This window comes from Pantherophis guttatus, chromosome 2, assembly GCF_059756535.1.
Source record: "Pantherophis guttatus breed Tessera chromosome 2, ASM5975653v1, whole genome shotgun sequence".
Taxonomy (NCBI): Eukaryota; Metazoa; Chordata; class Lepidosauria; order Squamata; family Colubridae; genus Pantherophis; species Pantherophis guttatus.
In genome coordinates, this window is record NC_142064.1 from 174,072,720 (window position 1) to 174,093,982 (window position 21,263).

General features: G+C 38.3%; 1 protein-coding gene across 3 annotated transcripts in view; it reads right to left on the reverse strand.

Annotated features, from left to right (window-relative positions):
* Positions 1 to 243: 243 nt before the first annotated feature.
* EVI5L (ecotropic viral integration site 5 like) overlaps positions 244 to 21,263 on the reverse strand; it is a 51,477-nt gene continuing 30,457 nt past the window's right edge. Inside the window, exons 10-20 of one of the 3 annotated variants that reach the window (XM_034407050.3) lie at positions 21,082 to 21,142; positions 20,621 to 20,674; positions 19,639 to 19,671; positions 9,535 to 9,675; positions 7,758 to 7,886; positions 7,076 to 7,216; positions 6,325 to 6,483; positions 5,641 to 5,787; positions 5,180 to 5,275; positions 4,470 to 4,565; positions 244 to 3,870 (exon numbers count right to left, since the gene is read on the reverse strand). In XM_034407050.3, the coding sequence (XP_034262941.1) occupies positions 3,556 to 3,870; positions 4,470 to 4,565; positions 5,180 to 5,275; positions 5,641 to 5,787; positions 6,325 to 6,483; positions 7,076 to 7,216; positions 7,758 to 7,886; positions 9,535 to 9,675; positions 19,639 to 19,671; positions 20,621 to 20,674; positions 21,082 to 21,142 (1,372 nt within the window). In that variant the 3' untranslated portion in view covers positions 244 to 3,555. The remainder of the gene's footprint in view (positions 3,871 to 4,469; positions 4,566 to 5,179; positions 5,276 to 5,640; positions 5,788 to 6,324; positions 6,484 to 7,075; positions 7,217 to 7,757; positions 7,887 to 9,534; positions 9,676 to 19,638; positions 19,672 to 20,620; positions 20,675 to 21,081; positions 21,143 to 21,263) is intronic. The other 2 variants (XM_034407057.3, XM_034407066.3) reach the window with 2 other exon arrangements.

Genomic DNA, 21,263 nt, shown 5'->3' on the forward strand with positions numbered 1-21,263 from the left:
TATGTTTATTATCCAGAGCTCCAAAAGGATACTATACTATTTCCTGGTATGGTATAATCTTCTTCTGCACAAGGAAGATTTAACTCTTATTCTCTGATGTTGCATGGATCTCTGAGAAATTAGACCAAAACACTCCTAATATATCCTGTAGTTCCTGGTATTTACTAGCATGGAAGAAAAAGAAAGTTATCATTTTCTTCAAGTTTTTATACAGTAGACGCAGTAAAGAGTGGGAAGTCGGAGTTTGTGGCATCATTTAATGAGCTGTATTATAAGGCTCTACAGCTGTGATCTAAACACCGGAAAAAAACTGCACTACCATGAATAATTTGTATAGAATAGATTAATAGTCTTTACTTTCATCAAGGTTGTGCCATAATGAAGTTTAAAGGACAAATCAGCCAAATGAATCAAGTCTAAATTTAACAACAACAATTTTGAAAATTGTTATTTCAAGATTGAAAAAAAATTGGATATGGTTTGAACCATCTCCTTTTGTTTACTCCAGTGCAATTGCAAAACCCTAAAGTCAATGGATTTACTTTATATTTAAAAAAAATAACATGTTAAAGGTCTTCCTAACTTGTAATTTTGGAGGCAGTAAGCATTCAGATAGCACTACACAAAACAAATATCCACAACTGCTAGGTATTATGCACAACTGGCAAACAGTTTCACAAGCCATCCAACATTGCAAACATGTGCCCACTGCTAGCAGGGGGAAGGGGAGCTTCAGACCAATGCAAGCAGATCAAAACAACAATGCAAACTGAACTCATCCAGACCACGTATTATTCCGACTCTCTCTATGTGAGACTGAATAATGAAAGGATAAATTACAAAATTTTAGTATTACAGCATACTGTGGATGTATCGGTATGTGTGTAAAATGTATATATAAAATATGCAAGATTATGCCAAACTGGTGCCTTTCACTAGGCATAACTATATAAATACTTATCTGTACATGTGTGTGTATATGTGTGTGTGTGTTTATTTCTGTTCACTAGTTCAGGGGCCAGCCACATGGTAAGTGGCTAGGCAGTTGCAGGTTTGTTTCCCGTTTCACAAATGCTGGTTTACCCTCACTGATTCGGAGCTAAAAAAGCCCTTGGAAAATCCAAGCAGCTTCTCCCTTGCCAATCCCTTCCAAACCCATGCCAAGGAAGGGGTCATGGAGAACTCTTCCAAAAAGAGAGGCCTATGTGTCTGATACAGAACACGGTCGGTTATTAATAAAGTTGCAAGCTTTACAATTTTAGGTAAACTTAAAAGGCAGATTGGTTCACTACAGATGAGAAAGGAAAGAAAATTGAGCCGAGGATGAAGAAAACACATCCGTAGCAAGAAATGGCCTCCTTCCCTGAGAGGCGGAATATTTCATTCCCCAGTTCCAAAAACCTGTTAGTCGATGGCCATCCACAACCAGAGATCTTGCTTAACAACATCGCCTACCTTCTTGGCAGGGTCAAAGCCTCACATCTTCCACGTTCTGCACTTCCCCAGTCTTTTTCATAGACCTTCTGTGAAACCCTTTCCATCTTCTAGTTGTCAGGTGATCTTTATTTTCAGCTGCAACATCATCAGTGGCAACAATACCTTTATTCAGATACCTTGCAATACTAAGTATTTCAAAACCCGCACAATTTCTTAATTTAAATGGGAAGAAACAGTGCTGCATATCTTTCAAAGGCATTTTCTGTCCTGCCCTAACTTTTTTTGGGGGTGGGGGTGGGGTAGAGTCTGGAATCTTACTTGCAGTGATGTCTGAGTGCTACACCAATCCCCAAAATCATGCTGTGGCATAGTAGCTTTAATACTCTTAAACATGGACTCTATTAAGGAAAGGGGACAAAATTAAACTACCCTCTTCAGTTCTATACTTCAAAAATGAAGAGGCGGTCCCAACTGCAGCATTATTTGTAGCCTCAAAAAACATGCAGTGCTCCTAAGTAATACTCCACTGATGTTTCTCAACTACTGATGCCCACCCCACCCCCCTTTTGTGAAAAACAAGACTTTTTGCAGCAAACCGAGTATGTACTGAATTACAAATAGCGTTGTAATGACTGTAGTATTTCCAACTGAAATACGCATCACTTTACAGTTTTATTTAAACCATTCTTCATCAGAATCCCCGCATAAATTATGGGTTCTTTCTTTGCCAACTGTCATTAAGTGGGCCGTCAGCAATCCTTTCGCTGTTAGAAGCTAATTCTGTTAGGAAAACATGTTCTTTTCTCCTCTGCCTTGCCTTGCCCACAACCTCCCCCACAAACACACACACACTTCAAGAGGAGGCTTGTTTCTGCTAGGAATTGCTCCTTGGAGCAGAACTACATTTAATACAACCCAATACTCCCAATGCTTAATGGAACCAAGGAGCATTTGCACAGAATCATCAATAAATGCACAAGGGTTAAGTGGAACTTTCCTGCTGGTTCTCCCTTGCTATCCCTACCCTAATAACGTTTGGAGGCAAATGTAGTATTAGGAAATTGATTTTTACTTAATATGTAATTCAAATTTGAACCTTCAAGGGCCTTCATTTTTGTTATCTTGGCAGAATCAGCTATCTAGACATTCCATAGTATTCGTCTCTTGCCACACAGTAACTTTGTTGAATTCTCAGCTGCCTGATAGTTTAGCAATTAATACTGATCTCATGAATCAAGTAGCAGCTTACTAACATCTCTCCCCACCCCCCAAATTATATAAGTGTGTATGTGTGCACACATGTGCACGTGCACTGATGGACTGTCTTCCTATCCGAGCCAATTAGGCACCGAGCCAGAATGCTGCAAAAAACAGAGTTTGAAAATATGATATAAAAGTGGAGTTAGTAAAGCATATCCCTTTACGTAATTAAATAGAAAATGTTGTATGATTACGTACAGAAGCAGTTTTGGCTCCTCCATATAAAAGCCCTCAAAATCATTGAACTTTTCAAAGATCTGGATTAGTAATTGCACTCTAAAAATAAATAATAAACAGGAACAAAAATATTATCTCCCTCACCAAAACAAATAACCTCTTCAGAAGCTCATTTCTCCTTCCTGTCCTTTTCCAGGGTGGAAAATTACAAACAAGTATGCAGGCACTCCATTTTCTCCTCTGGATGCAGAGCAGCATGCTAGGAGACAAATATAAATAAAGGGAAGACCAACCCCTTTCCCTTCTCCAAGCACAGCAAGGAGACAGAGATGGAACACAGCTAGGCTGCATTTTAGGGAAACAGTGGATTGATTGCTTCTGCTGCCCCTTCACAGTCCTCATCTGTGCAAATCTTTGTGTAGAGAAGGAAAAAAAATGTGTGGAAAGCAGGACGTGGATGAGGCCAATACCTGGATTTGGATTTTAACTCCCAGTGGCAAAGCTGAAAAAAAGGCAGTGCTGATAACAATCCATACTGTTCATGTGGGGCACTCCATGCTGCATCTGAGCCAGGACATGGACACTCACTGGGCCGAAGACTCAGTTACATCTGATCCCTGACTTCTCAGTATAACGTGGCCAATGGCTCAATTGACTGAGCTGGGACGGCAGCATCACTCCTCATTTGCCCAGGGCCTCTGCAAAGATGATCTCACCATTGGCCTCACCATTGGCAGAGGTAGGATCATCTGGATCGCTATCTGTGGTGCCATCACTCTCCTTACCAGAGCTTTCAGCCCCATGCAGAAAGTGTGTGTTGTGAGGAGACAGTGGATACAAAACATCCTGCAGGGCACCCACTACCATAGGGCTGGTCAGCAATTCCTCATCTGAAGAATGTAGCGAGTCATCGTCCACTGCCAGATGACTCACGATATGTATACCATCAAAACCCATAGAGTCCTCAAAAGGCTTCTGTCCTTTCATTAGCCGAATCTGCAGGAGAGAGAAAGAAAAGACACTGGGGCAGCCACGATGGCTTGGCATTCAGCACTATGAAACCCGCTTAAGTGCTGGAATAGCTTGGATTTAGGAAAAAAATAATCTACAATGGACAAAAGAAAAATTCCTGCTTTGATGTAACAGAAGCTATGCCTTGGCTTAAGACTTACTAGAAGTGTAAGGTTGTATAGAGATATCCTCTTTTTCCTTGGACTGGCAAGACACTGCAAGCATAAAAGGGTAACAGTAGCAACCTACTTCATTTCTCTCTAGGTTATTTTACAAACCTAAAGAGATACACTCTTAAATCAGAACAGATGTTTAAATCCCATGACATGGGGCCTTTGAACTTTGTGTCTTCTAACATGACATTTTCAGCCACAAGTGAAAGAAGGGGTTTGTTTATGTGGGGTTTCTTTTTCAATAGAAAACTGATCTGTGCTTGACAAAGTCTGAGAATTCATAGTTGCATTGCTCATAGCGCCTGTATTTCGTGTAGAAACAATAGCTGTGACTTACTAAAGGATGATAACACAGTCTATCAGAAACTCCTCCATGGTTTTGTCTGCTTTCTCCCACTAGGTTGGGCTTACCTCTGCCTTGAGTTCATCAATCTGCTCCTTGAGTTCACGGATGTATTGCGAGGCATCAGAATTGTTGAGTTCACCTTGGATCATTCCTTCTTCTCTCTGCATGTGAAAAGAGAGGGATAAAAATGATAATTGCCAGGAGAAGAGGGCCAGGTGCTTCAGACCTTAGCCCAGCCCATATATTATTTCACAACCTGCATAAATAACTAAACCATTGTTGAAAGGATTTTAGAGAGCATCTAGTCCGCTGTTTTTCCTGCTTCCCAGTGCAGGATCCACTAGAGCAGGGGTATCAAACTGGCGGCCTGTGGGCCGGATGCGTCACACACAGGCCATGCCCACCCCAGCTCCGCAAAGGGAAAATACATCGCGAATCGTCAAGTGACGATTGGCAATGTGATGCTACGAGTTTGATACCTGTGTACTGGGGCAATATGGGAGATTACTTTTCAGCCAATGAGTTTGAAGAACTCAGGCAAAGGCAAACAACCATTGTGTGATAACTCTTCAGGTATCTGATATCTCTCAGTCTTTTCTGTAGTCTAAACATATTATTATCAGACCTTTCAACAGTTACACAGAGAAGTTAGTTCAGGAGATCATTCAGTAGCTTAGTGCAAGAACATTTGCTTTTTCTTTTCAGATGCAACTCGCTGTTGGCCTTTGTTTCACTTGTGGCTGAAAAGGACACCCATTGGTTACTCTCCCCGAACCTGAATTTCCAGTTCAGCAACCCTCTGCCGCATCTCTGCAACAGCAGCCATGCTATCAGCTTCTCTCAGGCGAACAGCCATAACTTCTTCTTTGCTCTGTAAGAGAGAATACAAACCAATGGCAGAAGCCCATAAGATTGAAATCTGCATGACAGGTGGAGCAGAAAAAAAGTCTGAATTCCTAGAATTCCTCATGGCAGCTACAGATGCCATTTAAACCCATGCCGAGTCACTAAATTACCTGAAAGTCATGATTTGGGTCATTTTGACAGTAAGAAGGTTTGCACACTGTGGTGCACTAGTGCCGGGTAATTCCAACATCCCAAAGCTAAAAACAAGCTTAGTTTTACAACTCAGAAATCTGCTTGCAGCTCCTTACCTTTGAGAAGCAACTGAGCAAGCCTGACTCGTTTTCTGTGGGAAAGCCACATGCCTTGGTACTGTTGAATGGGCAAACTCACCTTGCACTCGGATTCAGCATGTTTGCGCTTGGTCTCACTCAACTGCGTCTGCAACCCTTTGTTTTGGGCGGTGAGATAATGCACCTTTTCGTGCAGCCCAGAACACTCCTGTTCCATCCGATTGAGAAGGTTGCTGTGAATCTGATCCTAGAAAAGGAGAATTAGGGGCCATTGATACTCTGACACCTATTGAGCCAGTTTGGTGGGTTAAGGTGCTGGCCTAGAAACTAGGAAACTGTGAGTTCTAGTTCCACCTTAGCCATGAAAGCTGGCTGGGCCAGTTACTCTCTCTCAGCCCAAACCCCCCCCCCCCCAAGGGTTACTGTTCTTGGGAAAATAGGAGGAGAAAGTAATATTTTGTATGTTTGCTGCCTTGAGTTACTTATAAAGCAATAAAGGCATGATAAAGCTCAAATAAATAACTACATTATTGAATTTGTTGCCCAATGTGTGTGCACACTCATATAGACATGCATAGATAATTCCTTATGCATGAAAAACTTTGCACTTCCACATTCAATATAAAACTGCACGTTTTTTAAAAAAGGAAGGATTGCTATAACTATGAAATAGTTAGGAAAGAAAGAAATTACAGATAGAAAGATCTTATAAAGTCTAGCCATAACTGTCTAGACTCAGAAATACTCTTAATGGAGAGAACTACCACAATTGTCATACCCTCACCTGGGTTTCAAGCTCTACCACTCTTTGACGCAACTCCCGGACTTCACCCTGAGCCTGTGTCTCACGCAGGCGGAGAGTCATCAATTCATCTTGGAGATCATTTATTGTGTTCTTTCGTGGAGAGTCCTTCCACCGCCCTCCGGTCCTGCTCAGATGGGCCTAAAGTAAAGGCAGCCAAACAATTATCTGCAAATCTAGGCACAGGTATATGGGATCCAGGGGTTCCAAGGTACCAGTTTCCTCAACACATGCTTAATATCTGTTGGTCCACCATGTACAGCGACAAGCCATTTGCTTCCAAGATCTCAGAGAGACTTTTTCAATCCTATATGAAGAAATTGGGAACAATCTACAACATAAAAAATTATGTGCTATACAAGGTTCTCTCACCTGTAACCATAAACACATTTCTGCTTTATCAAATATTTAGGACCTTGTTCCTTAAAGTGATTTATGCATCAAATCAGATTTTATTAAACTCCTGGAGTTCCCAAATTTAGGCTACAAAACCCTGCTCACCAGTAGATGGTAGCAAGGAGATACAAGAATTTCTAGTCACGTATTGCCATCTAGTGGTTATCCAAACATTTGCAACCGCAAAAGTACTTATTAACTGCTAAAGATCAAAGGACTTACAGGATCAGTCTTTGTAGCCTTCTATACAAAGATTTACATTAAAACCATGAACCTGGGCAACAAGGCCCAACAAGTGAGGTGTTGTCAGGTGTAGCATCCTTCAACTATAGTATACCTGCCAATTGTCATTGAGCTCCTTCACTTGCTGTTGCAGCTCTCTGAAGGATTTCATTGCCTCAGACTCCCGCAACTTCATAGCCTTCAGTTCTTCCTGTAGACGGGCCACATTGTTTTCATCTGGAAGCAAGCTGTTTTTCTGAAAAGGAGATGATTTAGTATTAACACTATATACCTCTTTAGGTATGCCATAGCACAGACAGAAGAACCTTTGGCCTGTTAGGTCTCCCTATGCAGCTCTTGGCACCTCAAGCAAGTCTGCCCCTCCTTCCTCATATTTCCTTGCAGCAGTGTCACTGCTTTGGGCCCAAAAACTGTCCAGTAGCATCGAATGGTTAAAGATGGTTCTAGGCATTCTACCAAAGGACCTGCGATGTCAGATCTGCACCCAGAGGTGGTCTTTGTTTGCCTTCCCAACACAAAATCTTGAGATGAATTTGACAGCCCTGTCCTAAAAGAACAGTGAGGAAGGAAAAAGCAGTCCTGGAACTTTCACTTGTTGGAACGAAAAAAATCTAAGCTTTTGTTGCAATCTTCACCAAAATTCATGATGCAGAAAAGACTCTATCAAAGCATCTATTCTTAAACTTCAGCTAATTCAAATCCTACTATCTGGGATCCTGCCGTGGTTACTTTCTAATACTTGTATGCTTCTGTATAGTCTTTGAAAGAAAAGATACCTTTTCCATGTCCAGAACTTTATCCTGCATTTCTTTAAGAGCACCCAGAGTCTCAGATTCCCTTAAGCGGGATTGCTCCAATTCTGTTTCTAGGTGGCTCACAAATTCCTCAGAGTAGCGGGGATTTCCCTACAGAGTAAAAGAAATGTTAGTAAATCAACGGAAACCATGAATGAATGAGTGCTGTCTCTAACGTTCCTATAGTTTTAATTGTAATCAACTAACTCTAATTTCTACAATCAGAAGCCAGAAACGCATAAGTTGGAAGGTAGGTAACTTATAAATACTCTGAATGGGTTATTTTAAAGGGATGCCAATACGGAGAGCAAAGGAAAGAGATGCTTAAGACTTTTCCTGAAAGCCGTTCTTCTAAACAAACTACCATATATCCTTGCCCTATTTTAGTTGCTCTATCTTTTTGACAGAAAAAAGCAGTGCAGGGAGGATGACTTTGACTGCAAACTAAATTATAGTCCATAGAAAAAGAGGATAAAATTACTCTGCTCTATTAAAAACCATGGACTCCTTGTGGATTACAGTTCAGTTGTTCCTTTTTTTCATTTCAGGAGACTTATGTATAGAATTCTCAAATTTGGCCTTCAGTCATAGGTTATAATTATTAGGAATAGCCAGGTGTAATTTTTTTTCTAGATGGGACTTCCTCAATTTGGTGCTCTCAGGATGTTTCATACGATAAGTAGTATTAGCAGCCAAGCTCTCTAATGGGCATAAAAGCTGGGGCTAGGAGTTTATTAAGGAGCCTGGTGGCGCAGTGGACTAACCTACTGTTAAAGTAGTATTTAGCTGTCAGCTGCCTGCAATTACTGCGAGTTCAATTCTCACCAGGCTCAACGTTGACTCAGCCTTCCATCCTTCCGAGGTAGGTAAAATGAGGACCCGGTTTGTGGGGGAAATAAGCTGACTTTGTATAAAATAGAACACTGCTTAGGGGGGGCCAAAAGCCCTACTAAGCAGGTATATACAAAAGTATGAAGGCTATTGCTTAAAAGCATTGTAAGCCGCCCTGAGTCTCCGGAGAAGGGCGGCATATAAATCAAACTAATAAATAAATAAATAAATATTTTCGACACATTCAGATGCACCAGGTTAAAGAAAAGACTAAAGTAGGGTAGATATTCAAGCAAGACTTGGAGTAGATACAATCTTCCCTAAATCTAATACTGAGAAAAGAGCAAAAGAAAGCCCTGCATCAGTGGTGGTTTTCAAAATTTTGTACTTCCGGTACTGTGGGTGTGGCCTGATGGGCATGGCATGGCTTGGTGGACGTGGCAGGGGAAGGATACTGTAAAATCTCCATTCCCTTCCCACTCCAGGGGAAGGTTACTGCAAAATCCCCATTTCTTCCCTATCAGCTGGGACTAGGGAAGCAGCGAATAGATGGGGGCAGGGCCAGTCAGAGGTGGTATTTACCGGTTCTCCAAACTAATCAAAATTTCCGCTACCAGTTCTCCAGAACCTGCTGAAACCCACCTCTGCCCTGCACTGGTGTGACTGATCTCAAGAAAGAAACCTGAGAAAATCACCCCAGTAAAATATATAGTTTTGTATATAGCCTGTTCTAACAAATTGACATGGGAATGGTAATCTCTAGACTTGTCCGTTCCAGGCGTCCCCCACAAAACAAGTCACATGAATTTAAAAACCCTGTGGTTTAACCAACTGGGCACTTGTATGTAATTTCACCTCTATGTACCCCCCCCTCCATCATACATCATACATCCCCTTTCACTCTTGTATCTTCCACTCTTATAGTTACTTGTTGGTCCTGAAGTTGCTGAATGGTGCTTCGCGCCTTCTGCAAATTCTCTGTGGCAGAGCAGCATTGTTGCTTCACAACTGCCAGCTCCCGCTTGATAATGTAATTCTCTTCAGCCTCCTGTGCACGGGTAACTTGGCCCTAAAGAAGAGAAGACTCAAAGCTGTTTTTTTCTTTCAAGACAGTGACATTCATGTGGGGTTTCTTTATGAACAGCAAAACAAAGGAAGTATTTGTTTGATGATAGTAAGATGAATACAGTTAGATTTAAAATAAGACTTTCGCATCCTCACTAAACTTCAGCATTCTGAAGTGTCACTCTAGTATAATGCAAGAAGACATTTCCACTGCTCATACACCTTAAAATAGTTTTACTATTATAATATATATAATACTATTATATTATATAATAAGTTTGACTCAAGACTTTTCAGAATGAGTAATGAGTTATATTCAAAATCAGAACCATATCATAAAGCAGGTAAGAGTGATTATTGCTGATATGTGCTCAAAGGATTTCAAAGTCAAAATATCTGAGTTCAAAACACCCTGCTTGGGCTTGGAAAAAAATTGTCCCAAAGCTGTTCTGACTAATCTGAAAGCGGCCCAAGCTCAAAATGATTAATATTATCCATTTGAAAGTATCCTAAGCCTTCACTCTTAAGGCAAAACAATGCCTTAAAAAGGGAGACTAACTTTTCAATCCTCTGAAGAAGTTTCACTGTGAAAAGTGAAGGGTGAGAAGATTATATAGAGGGCATTTGGACTGCTCTCCTGCCTGACCCATTCTCTTCTATGATAACTGGAAGCCCATATCGTCCATCTTTAGCTTGATTTCTGCACCATCCCTAGCATCCCCAAATTTGCAAATTCCCAATAAGTACAACTCCCAGCCCACAAGCTCAACGAGAATTTAGTCTTTAGTTGAAATTTAAGATTCTACCACAGGTTATTTTTCAGCCACAAAATCTGTTAGTTTAAAAAAACCTGATTCCTTTGATCAAGAGGCAAAGTTTTAGAGATTAGAAAACTGGCAGTGAGCCAAAGCATGCATTTGTAATAATTAGTTTATTCATGCATTAAAGTCATTTGACATTTTGTCCTTGCTCTCACAAAACTTCATCAAGTTTCCATTGGACCCTAGTGGTCAGGGAACCCAGCTTGAAAAACCTTGCTCTAGCTTTGGAGAAACAGAGATTGTTTGCATGACAAGGATTAAAGAACAAAACAAGGACAAATAATCAAGATCTGAAGAGACTCCCACATTAATTTGAAATATTAAGTAGCTTGTATCAGTTTAAAACAGTAATTCATACTAGTATGCTTCAAATTCTTATAAATTCATGTAGATACTAGTGTTCTTCAAATACTAATATATTTTCTAAAGCACAGGAAATCTGTTGCACTTTTGTTGTTGTACTCAAATTCCTATTGCTCCAGCAAGCATGGCTAATTGTGAATCAGAGGCTACCATTCAGGATTTCTCTTTTTTAAGTCAAGTATGAAAATATTATTCAAGATATTCTTCTTTACAAAGAGCCTTTTAAATAGAACTTATTCTCAGACATGTTGTCTGGATTACAAAAGTAATCTGCAAAAAGCCAAATAGATTCAGTAGCACAGCAGAAAACCAATTATGTTTGGGTTGGTTATTCTAATAATATGGCAGCCATCCCCAGTCAAATTGCTGGCAGAAGAATTCTGGGATTTGTGACTGATCTGGAGGGCATTCAGACTAAGGAAAGCTGTGTTAGAGCAATACTCAGCTTTAAGACTAATACTCCTGCCATCCTCCCATCGTCTGGTGCACTCACACAGAGCGGGCCTCCTCAGGGTGCCGTCAGCCAGACAGTGTAGGCTGGCGGCTCCCAGGGGGAGAGCGTTCTCTGTGGGAGCGCTGACCCTCTGGAATGGGCTGCCCATCGGCCTCAGGACAGCCCCTGACCTCCTCTCCTTCTGCCGCGAATTGAAGACGTGGTTTTTTTCATCAAATGGGCTGAATCCATAGGGGTGATTTTTAATAATTTTAATTAAAATTTTAATTTATTTTAACAAATTTTAAATTGACTTTGTTGTTATGTAATTTTTTTTCCTTCTTGTAAGCCACCCTGAGTCCTTTGGGAGAAGGGCGGCATATAAATTACATAAATAAATAAAATAAACAAATAAATACTCTGCTCCTAGTAACTCGGTCTTCATGTGCAGATGTATTTCTGCAAGAAAAAAAATCAATGCAATAGATTTATAGAGATGTTAACACATCCTAGGCTTTATTTATAGTTGGAAGTGATGGCACCAAGCTCTCTAATCTCTGCCTTTCAAAGAAATGAAATCAAAGGAAAAATCACACATCACAAACATTTCAGAGAAACATGGCAAAATTGTTAAGGACTTTGCTAAGTGAAATGTCTAAAGAGATAGTTAAATTGTGCCACTTGATGGATTGATGAATAAAAAGGAGGTTACTTTTGAAAAAAAATGACTGTAGTGAATGCATGAAAGATCTGGGTCTCCTAGAAGCATATCTTATTCCTTATTCAAATGCACTGGATATTAAATTTTTATATGCAGATCTTTAAATGTATTACACTGTTATTTTTCTAATGAGCTGAAAACAAAAATTTAGGCTTATAGCCATAATACTTGAGAATATTTCAGCCTAATGTAATTCACCCAAGGCACCCAGTGACTTGGTAATATAACTTGTAATGATCATAGTTCACTTCTATACCAAAATTAAAAGAAAATTTTAAAGTAGATCAGTTTTAGTAGAGTAAATAATGGTAATTTGCCAACAGCACCGTCGTTTCAACATTGGAAGGCATTTTGTACAAGCTTTACCAAATACTTTTCTAAACCTAAATATGTGACCTGCCACATCACATCAAGAGAAACACGGGTAGATATCGGGGGGAGGGGGGAGGCATATTTTTATCATCAAAATATGACTGAAATAATGCATTATTTGGATATTTTAAAAGCTTGTAGCCTTGTTTCCAATACCATTTTTGAGATATGTCAGCAAAATATGTTCTTCATATATAGCAGAAAGGCAAAATTGCTTACGTCTTGATTGATGATTAACTCTCACTGCACTATTATCATCAGGAACATTAGTCTTAAAAAGCAACAGGCTTATTTCAGGCTTGGTCCTGGGCAGATGGCCTAACTACAGCAAACTTCAATGTAGGGATGGCATTCTTTCATCACATTAAAACCAACAATTTACTGTGCATTAACTCACAGCAGTTGCCACGTGCAGTGATTCCTCCTTCTTTTTCAGAACTAGCCTTCAACCAAAAAGCTCCTCTCCAGAATCAAACATTCCAGAAGATTTCCATTGCAAAATAAAACAAAATAAGTTTGTGTAGGTATTTGCATGAATTGTTAGAAAGACCTATTTTCACATCCCATTATCCTTCCATCACCCATATCATTTATTCAAAATCAAAGGTGGCTTGGTTGTGGCTCCTAAAAATAACTGCCCAGCTAAGAATCAATTCTACTATAAGTTAAGAAGATCCTCATTTTAACTGATATTTAGCTGAAGGAAAACCAGGAGTTTATGTTCCCTCCAGCTTATACCTCTTAATACATTTAATTTTATAATAGAAGATTGAACAAGGTATCAAGAAATGAAAACCATTTTTGTTACTATTGACGTTAAGCATAGAAACAATGGTAAAAAGAGAATTGGGAATTTAAATTATTGTTCCTCCAAAGAACACTCAGTGAAGCGTAACAAAAATGTTGTGGATGGAGGTCTCTTTTTGTTATAACTGTACTATTTCCCATCTGAGGAATGGAGAAATGGATTTTTCAGTGGATTAATTCACCACATTTGAAGTAATAAACAGTGTTATTTAAAAAGGACATCTGCCCCACACCTGAGTAGGAATATTCTGTACACTGGATAAAATTAATGAACTGCATCATGCTAGATTCATTTTTAATCAGTTTTGATCTCAAACTATACGGATTTAACAACAGATTCTTTAGATCTCTCTTAATCCCTTATTAACAGATTAACAGAGTTGGAAGGGACCTTGTAGACCTTCTAGTCCAACCCCACTGCCCAAAGAGGAGACCCTACACCATTTCTGACAAATGGCACTCCAGTCTCTTCTTGAAAGCTTCCAGTCTTTGTAGTCAGTAGTGTGTGTGTGTGTGTGTGTGTGTGTGTGTGTGTGTGTGTTTCTGCTAGGGTAGCAGAGGGAAGAGAAAGGTGGAGCCTTAAAAACAAAAGGAACATTGGAAAAAAGGGAAAGGAGGTGGGAGGTGTAAGGTCTGGCAGAAACAAGATGGATCTATACAGTATTGGCTACTGAAGGACTGTTGTTAGTTCAAAGAAAGGTTGGGCTAAGATTCTTAGAAGTGGAGCAGGGTGTAACCTGAAGAATAGGAGGAATCTTTGTGGGACAATTCTAAAAATGGTGTGCGGGAAACTGAGGAAGATGTGGAAGGGGATACCCTACCAGAAGTGAGAATGTAATTTTTAAACAGAAGGAAACAATGTCACGTAGCATAATTTCCCTCTACGCAGGAATAGGTAAAGTAAAAGTTTCTTCTGTCCAGTCATGTCCCTCTCTAGGGGATGGTGCTCATCTCAGTTTCTTAGCCAAGAGAGCCAGCGCTGTCTGAAGACATTTCCATGATCAGGTGGCCAGCCTGACTATATGTCTATGTGCACAGAATGCTGTTACCTTCCCACTAAAGTGATACTTATTTATCTACTCGCACTGGCAGGCTTTCAAACTGCTAAGTGGGCAGGAGCTGAGGAAAATAATGGGAGCTCACCCCATCACACGGCGCTCAGGTCGTGAACCCAGGCTGTCAGCTTTCCAATGGACAAGCTCAATGTCTTTAACCACTGAGCCACTGCACCCCATAATAGGAAGTAGGAATAGGAATACCAAAATAGTACCGTAGTATTCAATAGAGAGACAACCCTCTAACACATAACAAGATGAAGCTTGCCAGGAGCGGGAAACTACTTTAATTGATAAAGAAGTTCTTGGCTTAGTAATATAATTTATTCATTTATTAGTAAGCCTCTACTGATTTGTAACTCTACAACCATTTCTCATTGGCTAATCAGTAAAGGAGAGGGAGGAGAAAGAAATACTGCCTCAGACTGAAACTAGAGGCTTGTGTCTGCTTGCTGAATTAAGAGAAAAAAAAATAGAGCAATATCTGATGTGCTGGGACTTAAGTCAAATCTGGGGAACTCGCAAAAGGCTATGACCTGCATCTTTCAAGGAATCTCCAAATAAGTAAAAGTTGATACAGCTATATTAACACAGTAACGTTTAACACATTTGAATGCATAATGAATGTGAAGATGTTTTTTTTAACAGATTACAGAAACAGTAACTACATTATAGCTGGTGCAGACGTTTAGGCATCATTTCAGTGTCCCCTTTGGCAGAAATAACAGCTTCCAAAAGTTTCCTCTATCTGGTTAAGTTTTTCTAATCTTGATTTCAAAAAACTTTCCTCTCTCTCTCTTCCTTTCCGAACTCTTTCATCTCTGATTTAGTGATTTTTTTTTTTTTGCAAGTGTGAGATCTCCTGCAGATTTTCAGTAATATTCAGTTCTACAATGATGAAAGAGATTCCCAGACTTTTCTTTTAAGTATTTTATCATTGATTTGGGGTTTATGTTTCAGATTGGATATTTTAGCAAGACAACAAGCTTTTTCTCAGCTGCAGTTTCTTCACTGACTATGGGACATTCGCTTCTAGATAATGTTGGTATTTAGATAATGTTGAATCCTTTCTTCCTTCTATTTGCACAATATTGCCTGTGAAATTGTCTTCCACAAAATCTGAAAGGATAACCCGTTAATAGTTGCTAAACTATTCCGCCCCACAATGCTTTCACCCTTTTATCTCCAAATGGCCAGAGTTCAGTTTTGATTTCATTAGTTCAAACTACTTTGTTCCAAAATGTTTTCTGACTTATCAGTATCTTATTTTGTATATTTTAGTAGTTGGGGGTTATGTCAGAGAAAAGATTTCAAGCTGGCATCTTAACTATACAGACCACTGCAGTATACATAACATATATTGCACACCTGTGGATAGACTACTCCAGTGTCAGTTAAACTTTTTAGTAGATAATTTTCAATAAACTGTGGGTTCTGGTTCACATATTGTACCAGTGTTTGGATAATTCTAACAGACATTTTTTCTTCTAAATATTCCTACTACATCAACAGTTTCATGAAACTTCCAATTGAATTGAAATTCCTAGTTGGAAGAGTTCAGAGATTTTAAAAATATCCTTTTCCTGTTTTGTAAAAGATATTTTCATTTTCAAAAGCTGTTTAGAGGAGCCAAAGGATTGGTGAAGACACAGAACAACTATCATAATCTGAGATGTTAGAAGGGTTAGAATATTTGTTCAATTTGTTAAATGCAAGCCTAACAAAGCCGCAATCCTAACAACATTAATGTTAAAACAAATGCCTATAATGGAAGAATGGTGAAGCTAGTAGAATTGGCAGAAAGGATGAAGCTGACAGCCTTGATAAAAAAATGACTTTGACAAATTTTATTTTTTCTTCGAAACCATTTTTGGACTTTTTTGCAAGAAACTAAAATAAATGAAAAGTTGACTTTGGGATCTGATGAATTATGGAAATAAAGCAGTCAAATGCTAATCATAGTTTGATGTATTTAATGTTAATTTATATTTTGTACCAAAAGAAGTCAGAAGTCATTCTTTTTGTATTTTTCTTTTTTCTGCCTTTTTTGCACTTTCCTTTATTCTTCCCCAAGCCTTTTGATTTTTTAAAACCTTTTGTTTATCTTTTATCTTTGTAATTTTTTTTTGAAAACCAATAAAGCTATGTAAATGTTAAAAAAGTAACTAGTACTGAATTGAAAGGGTCCAAAATTTTACACCTCAAATATCTGAATCTGTAAACAAGTATATTTAAATATTATGCATGCAAATTTGCAGAAAATGTCATGTTTAACTTTATAAAATTATATCAACTTCTGTTCATTGAAACGTACAATCTGATCAGAATGCCTATGTTTTGTCTTGCAACTGTAATCTCACCAACTGTAAGTCAGCTGCTATCTCCCTTGTTTCAATAGTAATTACAATTATCAACCAACTCTAAACACAATAAGTGTTCCCAAACTCTGTACTCTTTAGCTTTCAGTTAATGAGCCTTCTTTTATTCACAACCTTATTTTTACTATGGCTAAATTCATGCAATGAATTTAACCCTGAGGTATTGAATAAGCCATAGCTAACCGGATTCATACAATACACAAATCTAAATTAAACACCATTACAAATAAATGAAATACTCAAAGGCTTAGCATACTTAAAACCCTACTCACAAAGCATTTTCAGACACTCAGTCCAGTAAAAGCTCTGCCTACTTTTCTGGCATCTTTACACCACCCTCCACCCCCTTTGCTACCCACAATGAATTCACAGAACGGCCTACAGCTTCATAAAAGTTGCTGCCTATGACATATCTCATCCTATACAGAAATATTTTGATTTAGTAAACTTCACCACAGGATGTGAGATGAGGGGAATAGTTTTTCTCTTTCAAAATATCTGCTCACTTAGCATCCTCTTAGCATTGTATACACCAATAATTGGAAACAGCAAGGCCTGACCACAGTGGCATAGCAATTTTTTCCCTTTGGGAACTTTTTTTTAAAGGTTCATTTCACAAGGGAACACCGTGGTGCTTTTCAGACACTTATACTAGTCTTTATTTACTTGCACACAGGATTGCATGAGAAGAGGAACTAGAGATAAAATGTCCTTCTTACATTCAGGTAATTGCTATAAGATGTTGCAAATGGATATTTTGATCCCATTATTCAATATTTCAGACTTAACACTTAAGCTACTCAGTAGATTCCTTTATGAATTGTCAGAGAACATAGGAAAAGGCAAACAAAAAAGTAATTAATCATGATTGTTAGGTGAAAAACAATAATTACTCTAATGAAATACCTACTTAAAATGCAGCAATTTACTTATCACACACCTAAACAGGATTAAGTGATTAGAGAGATTTGAGAAAAGGCTACTGAATACCAATACTTTATTAGTAAATTCAGCCATATTCGTAGATTCTGATAAGATACTCTTCTTTGATAATCTTCATGTTTATATCCCTTGATAGATAAATAAAATGTCTAATTCCCCTGCTGCTTCCATATTCAAAGTTTAAAATCTATGCTTGTTCCATATTTGTGCATAAATAAACAACTGGAAAAGCATCTGCTTGCTGTGTGGTATCAATGTGCATTGGAGTTGCCTGTAGCTGTAAATTAATGTGTAAGAGAGTATGTAAATATTAGATCTATGCAATATATTCATGCATCTGTATTCAGTCTCCAAAAAAGCACTATAGAACACACAGGAGTGTGAATGTAGCATCTGTCTACATAACAACCTTATGCAAATTCATTGAGATATTTTCATATAGCTTTTTCAAACAACAAGTACTCAATTCAAAGCTTTTCTATGGCGTGACCTTAAACATTATGTTCATTTGGTTGTTATGCTACTTTAACCATCATCATATGCCAGACCATAGCTGCACTATTACGTTCTGTAAGGATGCTTCCTATATTCAGGACAAATTCTAAGCTTCACGCTTCTTTTTAATAAAGAGCAGGAGCTTTCAACAGAATTCATGCACTGCTTCTCTGCTTACAGAATCTGAAGCAACACAGAACACAAATTAGGTTGTTTGAAAGCCAAGCTGAAAGCCAAGTTGTTATTGTTCAGCATGATCTATCCTACTGTTCTACACACAGAAGCATGTAATCAGTGTATATAAGTATCACATGAAATTCCCAATGGCAAATTCTTTTTCCTCATTCTAATGTAATCGCAGATAATGGCAGAATTTCCAGGCAATTGAGACTGATGGGAAGGACTATGTCTTCATCTTCCTACTTGTTATTGTTGCAGGTACTTGTTTAAGAAAAGTGGTGATTGCAAGCATTGGATGGCACCAGAAAGTCACAGGTCTTTTAGCAAATTGCCAAGGCCATTCCCACAATATATTTTCTCCATAAAAAACTACTTTTTAAGCATAAATATCAATTTTGGGTAGTGATTAAGTTGCAGGTCTAGAAATCAGGTGAGTATGAGTTCTATTCCCATTTTAGGCATAAAAGTCATCTGAGTGATTTTGAGCCAATCGCTCTGTCTCAGCCCAATTAATCTCACAGGGTTGTTGTTGTGGGGGAAAATAGGAGGAGGAAGGAGTATTATGTACCCAGTCTTACTTTTTGTAATCTTCCATAAAGGGCCTGATCTCCCCCATAAAATTTAGAAATGTTTATAGTTCTTTATAGTGTTTTAAAAGAAAATTTATGCTTAAAATATAAAACGGAAATTGCAGATTAGTTTTCAGTCCCACTGGGACACTTTCACATCTTCCAACAATTCCCATGATGTAGCTACACAGTTTTAATTGTGCCTTGGTTTTCCTTGCAGGTTTATGCTGAATTAAAAGGATGGCATTCATACTGATGATGTACAATGAGTTTCTAGTAGTAAAACTGCTGTAAAAATGTGGGAGCTCCAGTATAAGAAATTAGACTTGTTTAATTTCTAAGAATGCAAAATGTTTCCCTTTCTATAGTGATTTTCACCGGGAAAAATGCCCCAGTGGCATTCTTCTTCTTTCTCTGTAATCCCCAATTATAATTCAGACAGCAGGACAATTCAGAGATTTGAACTTTCTATAACATTTAATACTAAAACAAATATTCACCAAGTAGGTTTGCCATAATTTGCCAGAATAAAATATTTAACCTGCTCTGAGCCATAAATATTGGCTTGTGTATAAGCAGCATAATTAATTAGCCTCATGCTAAAATAAACAGTGATGTGTTAAGTCAACATTTCAAAATCATCTGTTTTGTATAAAAAACAGCTGAATAATATTGCAGAAAATTAAACAACCAAAATAGAATTGTTAGTCTGAATTTTATTAAATGTGAGCTACCAATAACATTAAATGTTGCAGACACTATTTTTCAAGTGAAATGAAATGGAAAACTAAAAGGAGAGTTGGGAATTTAAAAAAATATATTTTACTGTACCTGGATCAATCTATCTGCCAAGGCAGCACTCTCCTACAGACCCAGAAGAGGAAGATCCAGACAAGGAAGGAAAGATGAAGAAAAGAAAAAAGATACAACAGCAGGGTCACACAAGCACACAGGAAAAAAGATAAAGAGCCCAAAAGACCCCAAGAAAAGGAACTTCCAGAATTGTCTTAAATTTGCAGCATGTCATTTCCATCATGCAGATCATAAGAATGTTCCTCTGCATAAGGAATGACAGATAACTCTCAGAAGCAGCTTCGCATATTAATTTTGCCCCAACACTGCAAGAACTATCAGGATTCGTAATTTGCCTATTTCACCAATGGACAAGAATCTCATTGCATTTCAGAAGTCACACTTCCTTTGTCCAGAAATTCAAAGAAGCTATAAGTAACAAGGACGTTTTTTAAATGGTTATGCTTTTGTTGGGCAATTAACCAAGATGTCCTCAAGTTAACTATTAGCGTATTTATGCTACAATAAAAAACATCCAAGGAGTTTTTACATTTTTCATGAAAGCGTTTAATATTTAAACACAAAAACAAGATCAGTATAAGAATATGGCACAAGACGGCTGAAAAACAGTCATTATCAACCACAAGACAAATAAATTACTTTGGGTTCATTTTACCATTTTGATCAAAGTTTTTTGGATTGGCAGAGAAACTACATCTAACATCTTTACAGATTAGGTTTTTTTTTTAATCTTAAGGAATCCTGGCAGCAGATCACTTTTTAATTATTTCCAGTAGTGATAGGGTGAGAAATACTCTCTTGGGTGCTTACATTAAGAATGATTCCAGAAATACATGTGCAGGGTAGTCCCTGAGAGGATGCACAAAGACTAATGGCTGGCATTCTGTGTATTGTCTACAGTCAACTGAGACAGAGAGCTGTGTAAGGCCTCATTTTTGGTGGCCAAGCTAGTCTGGAAGCGGAGGAAGTGGATTCTCATGCGGCTGGGTACACTTCTCACCTTCTCCAGGGTTTCAATTCGCTGTTTCAGAAGGCGGTTCTCAGTACGGAGCCTCTGCAAGCAAGATTAGAATCAGCATGTGCTCTGCTGTGTGAGCATGAGCTTTTGTCAAGTGAAAACCAGCATATCAAAATATTATGCTGAAATCTTGACTCCTGAACTAAAGCCAAGCGTCATAAATAACTAGTAGAGGAAAAGTCACGCCACATCCAGATTGATGGATCTAAAGTTCAAAAAAGGGAATTCTTTAATTTCACACATATTACCCCAACAGAAATAAGTCGAACGCTTAAAATACATGCCCACTATAAATAACAAAACTACTAATCAAGATGTCCAGAATGATATGGAAATAATGTGACCTGAGAATTATTTAAGAAAGATTATTTTTCTGATAACACATTACACCAACCCTTCATTTTGATGACAGTATTGCAAGACACAGACAAGAGGGGTCTTACCTTGATTTCAATCTGTTCTTCCATTTCCCGGTTTTTGATTGCCGTATACTCTTTCTCCAGTCTAGAAAATAGAGAATAGGGTTCATTCTGCATCAAACATAATATGGTGGCAGAAAAAGTATGGTAATGATGGAAAAATGCCCTTTTTCTAATAACCTCCATTTTAAGATTATCACTTGTAT